The sequence below is a fragment of the Amborella trichopoda genome, chromosome 3 (genome assembly GCF_054954075.1).
Source record: "Amborella trichopoda isolate Santa Cruz 75 chromosome 3, AtrichopodaSantaCruz75HAP2 v2.0, whole genome shotgun sequence".
NCBI lineage: Eukaryota > Viridiplantae > Streptophyta > Magnoliopsida > Amborellales > Amborellaceae > Amborella > Amborella trichopoda.
The window spans coordinates 1,417,542-1,435,465 of NC_142338.1; the positions used below are offsets into that span (position 1 = coordinate 1,417,542).

The following is a 17,924-nucleotide window of genomic DNA, read 5'->3' on the forward strand; positions in this document are numbered from 1 at the left end:
CACTATATGAAATATATTTAAAGTTAGTTAAATGCATATGAGTTCAGGTCCCACACTATATTTTCGGGTCCGAATATGGGCCTGGTGATTTCCAGTCAGGTCCATGTCCCATATCAGTTTTTAAGTCCGGGTCCCGACCCAACCCGCTGCCGCCCCTACTCAAGGACAATCAATGGAGCATCCTTGGTTACTGGATTACACATAGCTACGGGTAATTGTAACTTTTTGTGCCAAAGATAAAAAGTCTTATTGTGTCCCACAATTGGCTTATAAATAAGAAAAAGAAAAGGTAGTTGTTTCATCTTCCTTTCCTCTAATTTTGAAGTTTTATTCTTCTAGATTATACTATTCTTTTATGGAAAAATAAATAATAAGTTTGTTTATCTTTAATACAAGGAGTCACAATTGCTTGATTTAAAATTGCGTGGTTAAAGATTTGCTATTAACCTAGTTCGAAGTTTAGAATGAAAGATTCTCAATCTTTGCAACACATCCTTAAAATGAAATTTCTCAATCTTCGCCACACATACTAAGGTTTAGTATTTGATATCTAACAATTCAAAATGATTGTAATCCCCTAATACCAAAGAAAAATAGTCCTACAACATACAATCCTTCTTTATTCTTGAATGCAATATGAGAATGCCACAAGGCGAGTTAAAAGCTTGAAAATATCTCAAACAACCATATTGAACAGAATTTCTCAAAATTATAAAAAGATCATCTATCTAAAATGAAAAAATAAAAAATGATCATCTATGAGCCCATATTTGATTATTCTCTTCTGACCGGTTCCATAGATGGAGACCTATTTGCATACTAAACAATAGAATGCCCAGGTCTAATGAATCGGTTTAACACGTGTTTAATGGACAACAAAATATTAATATTTTTACAAAATTAAACAGGAAACTAAACTGTAGCATAAGCCAAAAAGTATAATATGCTGGTTCAATAGTGTAGACACCAGCCATGCTCCACCACAGCAGATCACAGTAGAAAGCCAAGCATAATGTTTAGGGAATACATCCACATATATTTAACAAGAGATAATTCAACAGATATTTAATAAAGTTCTCTTTCCTTTTTCCTCTGGTATTTCCATTTTTAGCTTTTAAATAAGTCGATCTTGTATCCTTTTTATCGACTATGCCTTTTTTACACTACTTTGGTGCTCCAAATTCATGGACCTAAAGCAGAAATAGAAGCACTAATTTTGGATGTTTTTAATTGTGCTAAAACCATGTTTTTCACCAAAAAAACTCGAACGTAGAAGTAGGTAAGTACCCAATTAGGCTATCTCCAAATTTTATACCGCTGTGTCTGTGATACTATATTTCACATCCCTGGGTATTTTGACAAACAAAAAAACAAAAAGACACTTTCCAAAATCTGTTTTGAAGAATCACTGGAAATAAAATTCAACACTGTAAAATCGTATTCCTACTACACAGAGAGACAGAGAGCGAGAGGTAGAGAGAGTATAAACCTTTTGTTTTCCAACTACAAGGGGGGGGGGCGGGGGCAGGAGAGAGAGAGAGTCATACAAATATATCTGCAAATAAATAGTTTTATATTCACAGAAAAGGTCAGCAGATAAATTTTGATCTGCTCAAGAAATGGTGACAGACAGAATCTCTCTCTATCCCTAGACTTGACCCCTGCTATGCCCCCGCTTTTCAGCCTGCATCCATAACCCTGCCCCTCTTGACCGCCACAACCTTCATTCCCTGAAAACTTCCCCCTCTTTACCGGTCATTCCCTGAAAACTTCACCCTCTCTATCTCTAGTCTTGACCCCTGCTATGCCCCCGCTTTTCACCCTGCCATCCATAACCCTGCCCCTCTCGACCGCCACCACCTTCATTCCCTGAAAACTTCCCCCTCTTTACTGGACCATGAGGCGGCAATGGAGGTGGAGGTTGCAACACTCCTCTTGCCTGAGAATCCACTGGGCTAAAATACCCATCATTAAGCACCCCTTGTTGCCCCATGGTAATGCCTCCCTCAAAGGGCATTCCTGGGAACCCCATATTCCAAGGACGAGAATACCCCTCTTGGAAGCCCATTGGGCCTTGACCTGGCGGAAACCCTAGCAACGAGCCCTGTTCTGAGCCCCCCTCTGATGTAAATTCATGTCGAGAAGCATCAAAATTAGGGTTAAAATAGGGTTGGTGGGGCCCATCAGGTAAAATGGGTGGATATGGATAGGGGTAGTTCAACGGTGGGCCTTGGCTCACATTCAAGGGTGGGGGATAGCTTTGTGCTGGGGGCAAATCGGTAAATGAGGGTTCTGGTTGGACAGAGACCGGAAACTGGTCCGAATCTCGGCGAAAAATTGGGGGCCTGTCAAATTGGGCCCTGTTATAGGCCCGGTCAGGCTCGTTCCGAGGGTAAGAGAATGGGGACTTTTGAGGGGGCTGGGGCTTAAGGGGAGGGGGGTCCTTTGAGGGGTATCGGTGATAATTTTTGTCTTCACGGTCATTAGGCAGCAGGGTATTATGGGGAGGAGTAATGACCCTTTTGCCCCCAGAGAATGACTCTTTCTCTGATGGAGTCGGTGGCGGCTTTGAGGAGGTATCAGCCGAGGGAGGTCGGGTGGGGGCAAAAGAGTCGTTTTCGCTAGGGTTTTCTTCGCGATCTTGGTTAGTGTGGAGGAGGTCGGTGTGTGTCTCAGTGATGTGAGTTTCAAACTCATGTTTCTTTAAAAAGGATTTGAGGCAGTGAGGGGCCGCACATATGAAGATGCCTTCAAGCATTTTGATGGTCTGAATCTTCTGGATCCTCTCATCACAGCTGCCAATCATCACCCAAGAGTGAGAAAATTGCCTAGCACATCTTATGCTTTGTGAAGGGGCGAAAAATTTGCTCCTCTTTTAACTTCATTTGTAAAACTAAAATTTAGAACCAGTGAACTGCATGGCAGAAGAACTCAGAATTCAGATAATGAAAACTACATCAGTACTCTTCTCGTTATCTTTATCTAGCAATGGAATGCAGACAGCTTCGGACAATTAACACTACAATGATACTTGTCAAATTGACCATCCAATTTCCTAAGGTGAGTGATGATCATTCTCAGCAACCTTAAAAGGTTAACTGAGTAGTATTACACTTTTGGTGCAAGCAACTCTCTCTCTCTGCGCCCCCCCCCCCCCCCGCCCCACCGTGGTTGTGGTAAGTGACTAGATGGCCCTTCTTTGCCCATTATCCAAAAACATGCCTTTGGGAGCAAAATTTTGCATAAATGAAGGGAAAAAGATAAAGAGCTATGAAGGTTCAAAATCCAAAGGTCAAAAACAATAGTGAAATCCTGGGGAGACAATTTTTTCTTTTTATACATGATATGACTTGAATATTTTAACAAAGAAGTCCAAAACGGTAGTCCCCTTTCGCATTTGTGGTGGTTTTGGCTTGAAACTAGGGATAACTAAAACCTTGTGAATGAGCACATTTTCTGCTTAGTCCCCACAACCTAATCCAATATTTTTCGAATGGTTAACAAATTCTGAAGGTGCCGCTTGAATTTTTTCCCCTTTTTCTTAAACTCATCGTATAATACAAAATTACCAAGAGTCTTGAAGGAGGTATTATCTGATGATTCAGAAAGACGACTCATTCCTCAAGTTCACTTGAGCTAAATGGCTGGAAGTTGAAATAAATTCCAAATTAGCAAATATAATACTCACATGAAATGAAATTAATAACACATACTTCATTTTTATCTTATAGGAATATCATACTCACAGAAAATGAAATTAATAACACATCATTTTTATCTTGTACTGTATATATAATTAGGACGGTGTGATTTGGTTCAAGTAGAAGGCTCACAAAACGGTAAGGGGTTGGCCCCAAAGGACATGGTTGGAAGTAGTGAGAAAAGAAATAGGGACTTACGGACTCATTGAGGGTATGACCCTTGATAGAGCACAATGGCGGACCAAGATTCGTGTAGCCGCCCCCAAATAGTTGGATCAAGGCTCTGATTATGATGGCTTATACCTAATTAGCTTTTTTGATAATTACATATATTTAGTTAACTAAATACAAAAATTAATTCCAAACTATACTTCATAGTGCGTTAAAGAGTTGTTGAGAAATATTTCAAACCAAAAGATCTCACTTCTTTATAAATTAACCAAACAACTAACTACATTTATCGATAGTCTATTGAAGGGGGGAAAACATTTACAAGAAACAACAATAAAACAGCCCTACAATACCAAGGAATATTTAACGTCTCTATTAAGTGTGCACAGACACACACAAACCTCTTGCAAATAAAACCATATGCAGTGTTTCTGTTTGAGCACCCATGCACACACCCAGAAGCGAATACAAACCCAAAATGCATGCATGGGGCAAGTTAATTTTTATATTCAGAAGAAAGAGATCAGATTTGTATAAGATAACTATAAGGGCTAATTTCAAAGAACATCAAATGCCAATACACATACAACTCAGAAAAGTTAAATTTGCAAGGTATAATTGTCAGTATGACTTGCCCTAGCCTACTCGATGTTTCTTCATATGTTTGAACTGACACTATTTTTCCTCATGAATCCTAATAAGAAGAGGAAATGCAGATCTTTTATGGGGGACATCTCTTTTTTCTGAAAGGTTTGATGAGACACATATCTTTCAAGAGCAATTTGCTAAAAACAAGGGATGGAAAATGATCCCCAAAAAAAAAGGGGGGATGGAAAGATCAAGACTTGAGGATTTGAAGGAACCACAATGACGTTGATATCCAGCCCAAACTTGGGCCCAAGGTGGAATGGCCTCCAAACGGTTTGCAGTCCGTTGGGCTTCATATTGATGGAAGCACTAACGTAAACCATGATACTATTAGTTTAGAATTGTCGTTCAAGATATGGAATTACTACAATGAAACTGATGCCTACAAAAATGATAAAAAAATTCTAAGCTATCAGATGTGAAATCTGACAGGCTGGATCTGCACAAAACCCAAGAATTTTTTATTCTTAGAATTTGAGCACAGTCAATGACAGACCCCAATATCAGATTTCACATCTGATGGCCTAGGATATTTGTTACCTTATTTGTAGCAACGGTAACAGTCTCGCAACATATTTCCCTCAATAAAATGTTCTACTGCCCTTGCAGTATTAGACTTGACTGGATGTAGAGAAAATTGATTCAATGGAAGACGGGAAACTATACTCCATTGGGATTATCATTGTACAATGTAATGGATAGAAATCAAAAGAGAATGGCACTCCCAAGAACATGAGATGATTAAAATAATTGGTCCCACTCTTTCTACATTTACCTTCCATCCTTCAGCCTTTCATTCGACAGAGTGATCACCCCAACAGATGATGATCTTTTCCCTTGCATCAGTATGGGGTACTCTAGGCCAGTAATCAATAAGAAAGACTCAATAGAAAGTAGAGCCTTCTGGTGGAGACCTCATTTAGATTATTTTTAAACACTGGAGAAGTCTTCTCCATGGAGGCCTAAAAAGACAATTTTAGATATTGGGGTATAGCCCAGGAGATTTATGGATTTCATTTCTTGGAAGCTGATTCCATTGTGGATAGTTTTGTAAAGCTAGGGATACATAAGGAAGGACTGGGTTTGTGGGATTTTATTCCATCTTAAGAAAGCACTAGTAGCAATTTGTTCTTCATTTTATCATCATCATTATAACTTTCACTTTGAAATGAATGTAATTTTTATCAATGAAATATATCATCATCATCATCATCCAAGCCTTATTTAGGGTCTACTACATGAATCATGTTCTTCCATTTCTGTCTATCAAGGGCAGTGTTCAAAAAAGTGGACTACCCAGCGCCTAGGCGGTACGGAACCCGCCTAGGGCAGGCCTGCGCCCAGCCTAAGGGGGGGAATTTATTTTTTTTCGTTGTACTGATTTTTTTTTTAAATATAAAGGGTTTGAAGGATGAGTTTTAGGTTCATTTCAAACCTAAACCCATAAGAGATAAAAAAAACCTCAATAAAACTAAATTTTGTGACTTTCATTGGATCGAAGTGTTTTTCAAAGTTACTAAAAACATATCCAAACATCAACCAGGTAGCTTGATTTAGTTTTGGAGTTTTATAATTCTATTAGAGGTTGTTCTTTATTATTTTAGTACCAGAAAACATCTCAGAGGTGGGAGTTTGGAGTTCAAGAAAGTGCAAAAATTTATTTTTTAGATTGCTTGTTTTATTTTGAGATGTCTTCTTTAGGATCTAGTTGAAGTGAAGATCCGAGTTGGAAATATGGATATAACCCGAATCCAAATGACAAAAATTGCATTAGATGTAATTTTTGTGAAAAAGATACGAAAATGGGCATAAACCGGTTTAAGAAACATCTTAACGGGAGATGATGCCCCTTGTAAAAATGTTCCTGAAGCTATCAAAGAGGAAATTAAGCAATATAAAAGTTTTGTAAAACAAAAACAAGAACAAGATCTTTGTCATTTGAATAGGTCTATTTCTGCTACTTCTAGAAGAAGTGATCCGGATTGGAAGTATGATTATAACTCAAAACCAAACGATAAAAATTTTATAAGGTGCAATTTTTGTGAAAAAGATACCCAATGGGATATTAACCGATTCAAGAAATATCTTGCCGATATTAAAGGGAATGTTGCTTCTCGTAAAAAAGTTCCTGAAGCTATTCGGGATGAGATTAGACAACTTATGAATTTAAAAGAACTATAAAACAATGAAAATGAGCCTTGTTCTGTGGAAATATCTTCTCCAAGTTCTTCTAGAAGTGGTGATCCGGGTTGGAATTATGGCTATAACCCGAATCCGAATGACAAAAAATCGTATTAAATGTAATTATTGTGGAAAGGAGACTAATGGAGGCATTTATCGTTTTAAAAAATACCTTACCGGTATTAAAGGGGATGTTGCCCTGTGTAAAAATGTTCCTGAGACTACCAGAGAGGAAATTATATAATATTTGAGTTCAAGGAAACACAAAAAGATAGAAAAGTGTAGAGTAGCCAAGACTCCTAGGGCCTCATTTGCACATACTAGTAAGAGGGAGGTAGAAGAAGAGGAAGAAGAGACAAATTCAGAAAAAAAAGAGGAGGACGAGCATTATATTGAAGAGGGAGATGACTCTGATGATGATGGCCTCAATTCTGATGTATATGATGAAGCTTACCCTATTCCTTCCAATGATGATGACTGAAGAGCGAAGATTCTCGTCATTGAGTGTTGACTATTGTGTCTTAGACTGTATATTTTATTTTCTTATTTTTAGTTTTTAGTTCTACTTTCTAGTTTTACTATCTAACTTTTGTATGTACAGTCTACAATGTATCAAACTATCAGTGTATGCTTGTATGGTTTTACTGTTTTAGCATTGTATGAAAATATGGATTATGGTCTTATGGATTATCAAAATTCTTATGGATTAATCATTATCACTCATTAGTCTCATTAGTTTTTTCATATATATATATATATATATATATATGGGAAAAGATGGGTTTAGCCCACGAGCTCATAGAACATATAAGCCCAACAACCAAGATTGAATCTGGGTCGATCGGACGATCACGGATGTCCAGTAGTGCTTGAAATTTTTTTATTTTTTATTTTTCTATAGATTCAAATCACTTGAAATTTTAGGTGTGTGATCTTCTCATCAAGGAGTACCTAATAACAATATAGAAACATTATTCGCGAAAAACAAAATGATCAAAATACCCCCTGAAACTTTTTCGAGGTATTTTGGTCAATTTATTTCATGTAAAATACGTTTTTGATATTTTTCAAAGATTCACTTATTTTTGAAACGCACACCTAAAATTTCAAGTGATTTGGATTTGTAGAAAAAAACTAAAATTCAAACACTACCAGACATCCGTGATCGTCAGATCGGCCGAGAATCAATCTGGGACGTTAGGCTTATATGTTCATATGAGCTAGTGGGCTAATCCCATCTTTTCCACATATATATATATATATATATATATAGGGTTTGTTTAAAGTTAACAATCCCTCAAAATACAAAGGTTAAAGTTAGATGAGGTTGTGATGGGTGTATTTATCAAAAAGATGATTATTTTTTGTTTAAAAAATTATTTTAATAGGTAACTTAACCATTAATCAATGGTAAATTAGGAATTCTTACAAAAGTACAATGGCATTTCGAAAATTAGTGTCTTGGAATTTTATTTGTAGTGTCATTGTCTTTTAGTAAAAATTTAAACTTTACCCTTTATGGAGATGATAAAAATACCCCTTGTCTTGTAGTAATATTTACAAAATTACCCTTACTTAATGATGAAGATATGAAAAAAAATTTAACTTTTTAAAAAGAATACACTAAAATAAGTAAATCCACCCTTCACAATTCTCTCTCTCTTTAACTTTTGTAATTTGAGGGGTTGTGAAGTTTAGATTATACCATATATATATATATATATGGAAGATACTGCAAAATGCCTATAGGCGAAAATGAACAGTGATTTCACCTACCTTCATCACCGTCCAAAGTTCATCGTACGATCACGATTGTCCGGTAGTATTTTATTTTTCATTTTTTTTCTACAAATCGGAATGACCTAAAATTTGGAACGTGTGTTCATAAAAAATAGGCGAATCTATAAAAAATATCAAAAACATATTTTACATGAAAACAAATTGACCAAAATACCCCCAAAATGTTTTGGGGGTATTTTGGTCAAATGTTTTTGAGAATTATTTTTTTTATATTTTTATTAGGTGCGCCTCACTAAGATGTACACACTCTCCAAATTTCAGATCATTCTAGTTTGTAAAAAAAAATTGAGAAATGAAACACTACCAGACAATCGTGACCATGCGATGAACTTTAAGCAGTAATGAAGGTAGGCGAAATCATTGTTCATTTTCACCTATAGGCGAATATATATATATATATATATATATATATATATATATATATATATATATATATATATATATATATATATATGACATCCAAAATATAAAGAGGGAAAGGCTCCAACCAACAACTACCCTTTCCAAAATATCAAGATAATATATATTAAACTGCATGGACCGTAAACATAACATCCTTTCCCAACTCAGGCTCTATAATAACTATGTAAAAAAAGTAATAGTGAATGCAGTCAAAATGACATAGCATTTCATATAGAGAGAAACCCAGCATGTTTAAATCTGGGGAATTATGTTAAAAGGAAAGGCTTACAGGTAGCAGCTAGAATCACTTCTTGCACAGGCCAAACAGAAAGCATGCTCGCATGGGCTCTGCAAAATGACTTAAGATTGTCAACTCAAATTACATTCATCACAAATCCAAGAAAAATGATGCATCAATATATTTCAAATTTTCTATTCAACGGATATCATTCATGCTTCTCTAGTAGAGGTATCTTTTTCCAACATGTCAATAAAGCCGCCAACAGGTAAGAGATTAAATAAGCATACCGCGATCTAATAGACTAAGGAGAACCAAACGTCATCACAGTCCAATGAAATGGTGAACAAGGATAGAGGGAAAGTGGGACACGGGACCCACCATAGGGATCATGTCATGTTCTGGTGGGTCTCACTCTCTCTCTCTCCATCATCATCCATTTCATTAGTCAGTGAACTTTCCCTTAAATAACAATGGAGGCAAACTGCAAAAAGGACCTGTCATTAAGATATAAAATAACTGTTTGCGTGCTGAAGAAAGCATAAAAGATATAAAACAAGAAAACACCATGTCCATTCCTAGAAACATGGAACAAACATCTAAGTTTTTTTCAAGCAAATACAAATAGAGTTAGAGTTACTTGAGAACCCTAGGAAAGAGGGCTCAAGTTTGGGCTAGGAATCTTTCTTTACAGAGTTGTAATAAATTAGGTTTCCATACAAATTCAGAAAAAAAGACCACCCTGGATAAGAGGGGGGCGGGGGGGGGGGGGTGTGCGGGGTGGGGGATGGGGGATGGCTTGCGTGTTGGTGGCATGCAATGAAGCAAAATGGGCAATTTTTGCTACCACAGAGAATTTTAAGAGGGAAATATGTGATAATTTTCCAATAGTTCATCCTTAACAGTTGAAGTATAATAAAGAAGGTTTAATAAATTCTCAACAATATCTCCAATCCCTTAAGTTTTTGTTTTCCATTGAAATTGAAGAATATTTGTACTATATTATTCTTCATATCTGAATTATGATTTTCGTTAATTTAAAATATTTTAATGAAATTTTAAATATATTTACAACTTGATAAGTTACACTATTAATTGCACAGGCCGTTGAAGCTTCAGAGAGGTTGAACATGGGCAGGCAGGGAATGAAATGGTGCAAATCCATCGAACATGTTTTACGAAAAACCTATATTATAAATAAATAACAAAGGCCAGATTCATGAATAACATTAATATTTATAACAAAGATAATCTATTCTAACAAAAAATATCTGAGGTATGAGCCGTGTATCATGGTCTTGCACGACTACGATCAACTTCCATGCACTAACATTGGATATAAGAAGAGGAAAATGAAGCAGAAAACTATTTTCAAACGGTTATTGGGTTCAAGACTTCAAGTCCAAATTATGGCTCTGTGGGATCTTTATGTTCCTATCACAACTCGATTTGCCTCTTTCCAGCTCTTGTATTTCTTATAATTATGAGGAAAATTTATCAAGATACTCATAACAGATGAACTATTTAACATTTGACCCAATTGAAACTATTCCAACTTAAGACCATGTCTTCTTTTATGTCTACTTAGAAACTAAATCAAAACATATGGGTGAAGTGCTAAATTGCTCATGTCTTGTAGATAATTTGATAAATTTCCCTAAATATGATTATGGACCTTCCAAAGATAAAAGTCTAACAATATATGCACGCATTGATGCACATATGCAAGCATGTTCACACTACTTTTCATTGTCTGATTTTAATACTGTACAAAATAAATATATTCATTCCTAATATCAATCTAAGATGACATTGAATGCTCCAAATCAATTCCCGCTCTAACAATGAGCCTGGTCCGTCCATTTTTTGGATGGCAAGATGTAGAATTTAGGAGCTCGAAATCATCATCATCATCATCACAATTATTATAATCATCCTCATCATCATCATCATCAACATCATTATCATTATTGATACTACTACTACCATCACCACTAGTATAAATCAATGATCAGCTGAAGCAAAAAATAATTGAAAATTTTCAGTCCCAATAATACCCCAAACATGGTGTTTGGTGGTGTGCAATTTCGAGTGTTGACCCATGGTCAATAGTAAATTACCCTACACGATGCATTTAGCATATGTGCTCTTATGTGTAAATGCATGCATGCATGTAGGTATGTATTTGCATATGTAGAGATGATATACACACGCATAAAATGTCGAAACTGTATAGAATCTACACAGTCTGACGATAAAGTGAGGTGTTTCTGAAAAGGTAAAACATTATCACATAAAAATACATTTATGACAGTAGCTTTCGTATGAAACCACTGAACTTTTTTTCCAGACATTGCTAAGCAAGGAACAACTCCAATGCAAACGGGTATAAATCATGTCACTGAACACTGAATGGGGCAAGTAATCAATGTTTTGTGCCAATTAGAAATTCCTTCTTTGCATGGAAAGACTTATTATCTAGGCCATAATCCAGTCTCGAGAAAGGAAAAAAACTGATCGCAACTCATCGAGAAGAAACTGATGTCGAACAAAATCAATAAAACCTTGGGCAATAGGAAATAGAGGCCAAGATCCATCAACCCGATGAATATTGTATGCATCTAAACAACAAGAAAACACCAAATGAGCTGTTTGCCAGGAGACACAGCATTTAAAGACTTTTGCAAAGAGTTTACGGCATGAGATTGGGTCCACCCCTCGCAATTTGGTAAGACGGCCTTGTAAGAGCCAGGAAACCCAGTCGAAGAGAGGATATAAACAAACTCGTTACTCTCAAAGAGTTGGCATTAACTCACTAAGGCTACAATAAGTAATCTACCTATGTACATAATGGCACCGTCCATTTGCTAGCAGGGTAAGCAATAAAGCTTGAATTGAAGGGACTTCTTGTGGAGGAGTGATAGAGACGACCATAAGATGGTAAGTTCCATCTCATTTCAGGACCAGAGGCATACAAATCAAAGTGAGCTTGGTAATTGAGATGTCAGGATACTGCATTAATGTTCATTAAAGATGTTAGTCATGGTCAACCATCTCTACAGATATCTCTACACATTTAGCATGCCATCTCTTAGGAGTCAAATTCCTGGGGCTACAAAGGCATGTTGTGTGAACTTAGAATTTTGACCCAGAACAATCGCTTATGCGCCACTTCAACAATCATGACTCATCAGGATGAACTCTTCATAAAAACTCATCAGACCCTTTAGCTCTCTTCTATTCCACATCCCTCAAATTCTCCTAAGATTTTTGAAAAGCCCATCCTCTCTCTTTTCCTCCACAGATATCCCCCAATCAACATCTCAAATGCTCATGGCCAGGGTAACCAATTGACTAAATCTTGAAGGAAACGCTATGGTACCACACCACACACAAGTAACTATACTAACATCCCCAATGCTCAACTAAACCTCATTGAATAGCAAATAGCTCCCTAAGAAGTTGAAATACGTCCCCAATGCTCAACGAAACCTCATTGACTAGCGAATAGCTCCCTAAAAAGTTGAAATCTCAGGGCTCTTAGTCTCCACTCATCTCCATCCAGTCCATGTTTGCCTTCCAATACTCTCAACCTAATCATTGAACCCCAATACCATTTCCCAGATAGGGATATAGTCAAATAGTGGCCTTGATGAGAACAACTACTATTCCAGAGATAGCAATGGTCTTTTCCATGTGACTAATATGCATCTTAAATTTTTGCAGTCATCAGGTCCCAAAATTTTCTAATCAACTGACTCAATCATCCCATGAAGCTAATCTGATCGACATATAACCCAAGAAATCCCATTAAATTCCTCTCTGAAAAAGTTGACTTTCTAGAACTAATTATAAGGTGTAAATATCTCAATACACAGTCAGTTCAAAATTGTTGGGCAGAGCATGAATACTGCTTTGAATACCAAAAGAAATTAAAACCGTGCAGTCTCCAATTCACGAATGGTGGTGGTTACTTACAAGAGTTGCACCAGAGGCCCCCGCAATGGCTAGTGAGTCTGCTATCTCATTGGATTCCTGCCAGATGTGTTTAAAAGTTATTTATAGGGGACTGCATAGCTCCACAATTTGATGACAGTATCAAATACTTGATCTGGCTTCCAAGGACACTCGGATAGTCCTCTAGCCCAGTGAATTACATCCATCAAACTGCCTTCAACAATCAGAGAGGAGCCCCAGCTTCTATTGAATAATTTGAGCCTTTGTAGTAATTCATTAACATCAGCCGAAGTAGATGAGGCGACTCCTATAGGCCCCAGGAACATTGGCAGAAAAGTGGGTGAGATATCTCTGAATAAACCCCAATTCTAGCTGGTCCAGGATTTCCCATGAAACACCCATAAAAGTTGAGTTTGATGGTGCTCCCTTCCGAGACCAGCGATTCAGGGGAATCAGGGATGGGGATGGTTCGAGACATGGCTTTCCAATTTAGTGCAAAGTCCAGAAAAGGCCCTGAATTCCTTTCGGTTCGTAGCCTGAATATTTACCATGGCCTTAATCCTCTCTTTCACAGACTCTGGACTCTCGAAGATCCTCTCATTTCTTTCCAAACATATGATACTGGGAGGTTGAATGGTTTTAGGTAATTTTTTTGGGGGGGGGGTTTGGTTGGACAAGTTGGTTAATATGAAGGATATTGGATTGGGCCTCCATCACTTCTAAGTTGCCTGAGGCCTGAAGTACCATGGATGATGGATAACTTAACTTCCCCCAAACTCCCGCATAATACTATAATCTCTTCTAGACAACCAACCTTGGAACCAAAATATACTCAAACTTTCACCATATCCTACTTTATGACAACATACAGGCTCCATACCTTACCCGTAAACTTGAAGCACTATGTTAATATGATTTCCAGATTAGTAGCAAAAATACATCCACAGTTTCTATGAGAACTGATTGTTAAATAGACATCTACACAGACGCATAGAATACTAGCTATTACCAAGAATCAGAGAACAGAAGAGGAAAGGGCACCTCACCACCACCTATCACAAAAACACTGGTAAACCATTATCAATTCTTCTACTCTAATTACACTGAGACTGAGCTAAATTATAATAAACCTGATGCATCCGTAAATCTAGAAGAAAGATTCTTGAAGGTGCCCTAATAGTGAAATTCTATTTTATTGTGCCCTATTTCTTAACCTCTTGCCTTAGAATACATCAAAACCCTAACTATCATTAATATAAATCTACAAGAAACAGAAGTGAACATAATTTCTCCTCCTATGATATTGGAAAGTGTTGATCACAGTGAAAAGAAAGAAAAATGCACGCACATGTCAGACAGAAATAAAGAAAAACATGCCTTGCTCGCAGGTATTCACTGTAATATTCAAGATTCAAAGATTGTCTTTTATATGAAAATGGATTTACCACGCAACCCTAAATTGAGTGAAAGAGAAGAGAGGTCGAAAAATGAAAGCAACACAGAGATAAAAGTTGAAAAAAGGGAAGGCATGCAGTCTTGATTCACGGTTCTAAAGAGAAAACAGGGGGAAAATTCCTATAAAGATGCAGAAAGAACCCTAATAACAACTTGAAAAGACCATAGTAGTATTTAACAGAGAGAAAACATGGAAACAAATTAGAGACATAGTGAGAGTCCAAATAGCAGCATGGAGAAAAATATCGATCAAGAAAGAAGAGAGAGCTAAAGAGGGAGTGTACCAAGCGTCCATAAATAGCGATAGGGAAGTCACAGCGCACGCAGAAGTGTATCCTCTCCCCGAGGAGGCGCCGTGAGCGCCTGCCCACCGTCTTGGCAACTGCCGTTGCATTCGGAAGGTTTCCAAGGCACTTTGCGACCGGCAGATCGGCGAGCACCAGATGATCGGGGCATGCCACTGTCACATTCTCCGCTGCCACAGAACCCTTTGCTGCTGGGCTCCCGTCTGATGCCGGCCCCTTGTTGTTGAGCCGGATTTGAAGCATTCTCTCTCTAAACCGCTCTCTCTCTCTCTCTACGTTTGTCTCTTGTCTCTCTAAAACTCTCTCTTTAGGTTAGAGCAGGCCTGATGGAAGAAAGGCAGGAAGAAAAGACTCCAGGAGAGGGAAAATGGGAGAAATTTAAGAGTTTTGAAGCGTCTCTCTCGCTCTATCTCTGCGAGAATTTTTATTCTCTCCAGCCCTCTGCGTCTTTAACCCTGATAAAAGAAAATTGAGGGATAAAAATAAGGGTCAAGTTTCTATAGGCCTAGGTTTAATGAAAACAAAATAAAGACTCACCTTAGGCATCATAAATGTTCATGGTGGCTCTTGAATTAATTTTCAATACCTATAATGAAATTTGAAGCACAATAAATGGATTTTAAATTTTGAAAATAATTTATTATTTTATAATATATTTTTAGACCACCAATTTTTAAGATTTTTAAGTAATTATATATCTCTTCGATCTACACTATTTTTGGAGGTTTACATTTTATAATTAAATATAAAAATAAAATTTCAAGTCATCAAAAAGATTTCTTGTATGGAAATAACATCTTTCAACAATATTTGATGATATGTCTTACTTTAATGGTTTAGGCCCCAGCCTTGTACAAACTACACCTAAATTTTTATTGGGAAAAAAAATTCTATTGATCTAAACGAGCTATATAAGGTGGCAATAAGGTGCACCTAATAAATTCACTCAAAATTGGAAAACCCTATATTTTAATAATTTATCTGTCTAATTTTTAAAAATTTATTAAAATAGCTGAAAATCTTAAAAATATAATTTATCTGTCATTTTTTAATATTTTCAACTATTTATAGATTTAATTCATCATTTCCCATTTTAAGAACTTCAAAATTTATAATTACGGGTGGCAAGTGATTTTCATGCCATCACAAGGTTTTTCGACATCGAAATAGCATAGCTTTTCATAGTTTTGAGATGCAAATTACTTCAATCAACTTTATACAATAATATTTTATTTTTAAATTATAAATAATTTTATATATGGGAAATGCTAGCATAGGTCCATTAACTTACAACTACATATGACCCCAACGGTTCAAATTGAATATGAGTCGCTCTAACAATCATGACATCATTTCGTACTTTAATTTTAGTTTTTGGTTATAATTCCAAATTACATGAAAATTTAAGAGTCTATTATACTTATCAATGCACACATAATAAAAATATTTAAAAAATATAAATTGACCAAAATACCTCTAAAATGTTTCGATGGTATTTTGGTCAATTTATATTTTGTCAAATATTTTTATTACATTATCTTATTTTAAATAACACATGTCAAAAATATCAAGTAGTTTAGATTTAAATAAAAAATTAAAATTAAAATACGAAATGCAATCATGATCATTGGATCAGATCATTATATGGGAAATGCTGACATAGACCTACTAGCTTACAACTACACATGAGCCTTACAGCCTAAATTCAATATGACAATCATGACTTTATTTTGTATTTTGATATTAATTTTTTTCTACAAATCTAAATCACATCAAATTTTAGATGTCTATTCTTCCGATCGAGACGCAACTTTTAAGAGGGATGTTTGTTTGTATATAAGCCATGCCTTCCATGAACAACCTTACGAATTTGATATTACCTCATGGAAGCAGCAAGTGGCAGAGCAGCCATGTGACATCTGTTTAGCGTCGACGGTCGAGATTGTTGGGAGGGCGGTCTTTCATATTTTGTGGGAGACTCCTCCACCCTCTAAAAAACTCCACACATCAAAGGCCCCTCAAAAGCCGTTGTTTATAAACCATTGTGGAAGCCGTGGGTTCCATCTTGCAACTTCCAAATGCGTATAACAAACATGGGAGCCCGTTTGCTGGAACTTGGGTCAACCACTACTCAAAACTTATACCAAAACAAACACACCCCTATGCTGTATTTCAATTTTGTCTTTTACTTGCATATCAAAACAGCTCAAATTCAATATGTCAATACTTATCATCGTCATGCACTCATAAAAATATCCCAAAAATTTTAAAATTAATAAATTCACTAAAATACCCATAAATATTGTAGGGGTATTTCGATCGCTTATTTGAATTACTTTTAATCTTTTAAAGGTTTACAATATTGACAAGTATGGATATATCAAAATTTTAAAAATAGATTTTGATATATTAACGATTCTAGTATAAAATACGGAATATATGAAACTATTTTTAAATATTGAAAATAAACTGAGATTTTTTTTTTGTAAATTTCCCCGTGCAAGTTCCATACTCAAATTTGACATGTTTATATTTCTCACTATCACGTACTAGTAAAAATAATATTAAAAATAAAAATTTCAAGATACCCCTAAATATAAAAATATAAAAACATAAAAGGTTGCCTAAGGTATGTATAAAATGGGGTAGGTAGTATAAAAAGGTGAGGTTTTTTTTTTATATTTCATATTTTATATAAAATATATTTTATATTTTAGGAGGCTGTATAAAATATAAAATATGAAAAATAAAAGTTTGTATTAAAATATTTTCAATACTTAAATAAATTAACAAATCTATTTTTACTACTAAAAAATAAATTTATTATTTTAAAGAAAATTGTCAAAACGCATCTAAGATATTCATAATGTTATAATTTTCATTTAATATTTTGATTATATATTTTAATGTCAACATTTCCATCAATATACGTTTATGAGTTAGAATAGTACAATAGGTATAAACTATTAAATTAAAAAATATATTGTTTACAAATGAAACCAATTATATTTGATACAAGGTGATCACAATTACTTACGACATCCGACGTTAAATTTGATGATTTGG

At 35.7% G+C, this 17,924-nt stretch overlaps 1 protein-coding gene across 3 annotated transcripts; it reads right to left on the reverse strand.

Annotated features, from left to right (window-relative positions):
* Nucleotides 1-1,541: 1,541 nt before the first annotated feature.
* On the reverse strand, nt 1,542-15,309 carry LOC18439695 (RING/U-box superfamily protein). Of its 3 annotated transcripts, none has more exons than XM_088862723.1 (3): nt 14,838-15,309; nt 9,193-9,251; nt 1,542-2,914 (listed from the first exon to the last, which is right to left on the reverse strand). In XM_088862723.1, the coding sequence occupies exon 3, from the start codon at nt 2,804-2,806 to the stop codon at nt 1,787-1,789; it is 1,020 nt and encodes a 339-aa protein (XP_088718849.1). In that variant the 5' UTR covers nt 2,807-2,914; nt 9,193-9,251; nt 14,838-15,309; the 3' UTR covers nt 1,542-1,786. The 3 variants fall into 2 exon arrangements, with proteins under 3 accessions (XP_006849916.2, XP_088718849.1, XP_088718850.1); XM_006849853.4 differs by having other exon boundaries at nt 1,542-2,795.
* Between the last annotated feature and the right edge of the window lie 2,615 nt (nt 15,310-17,924).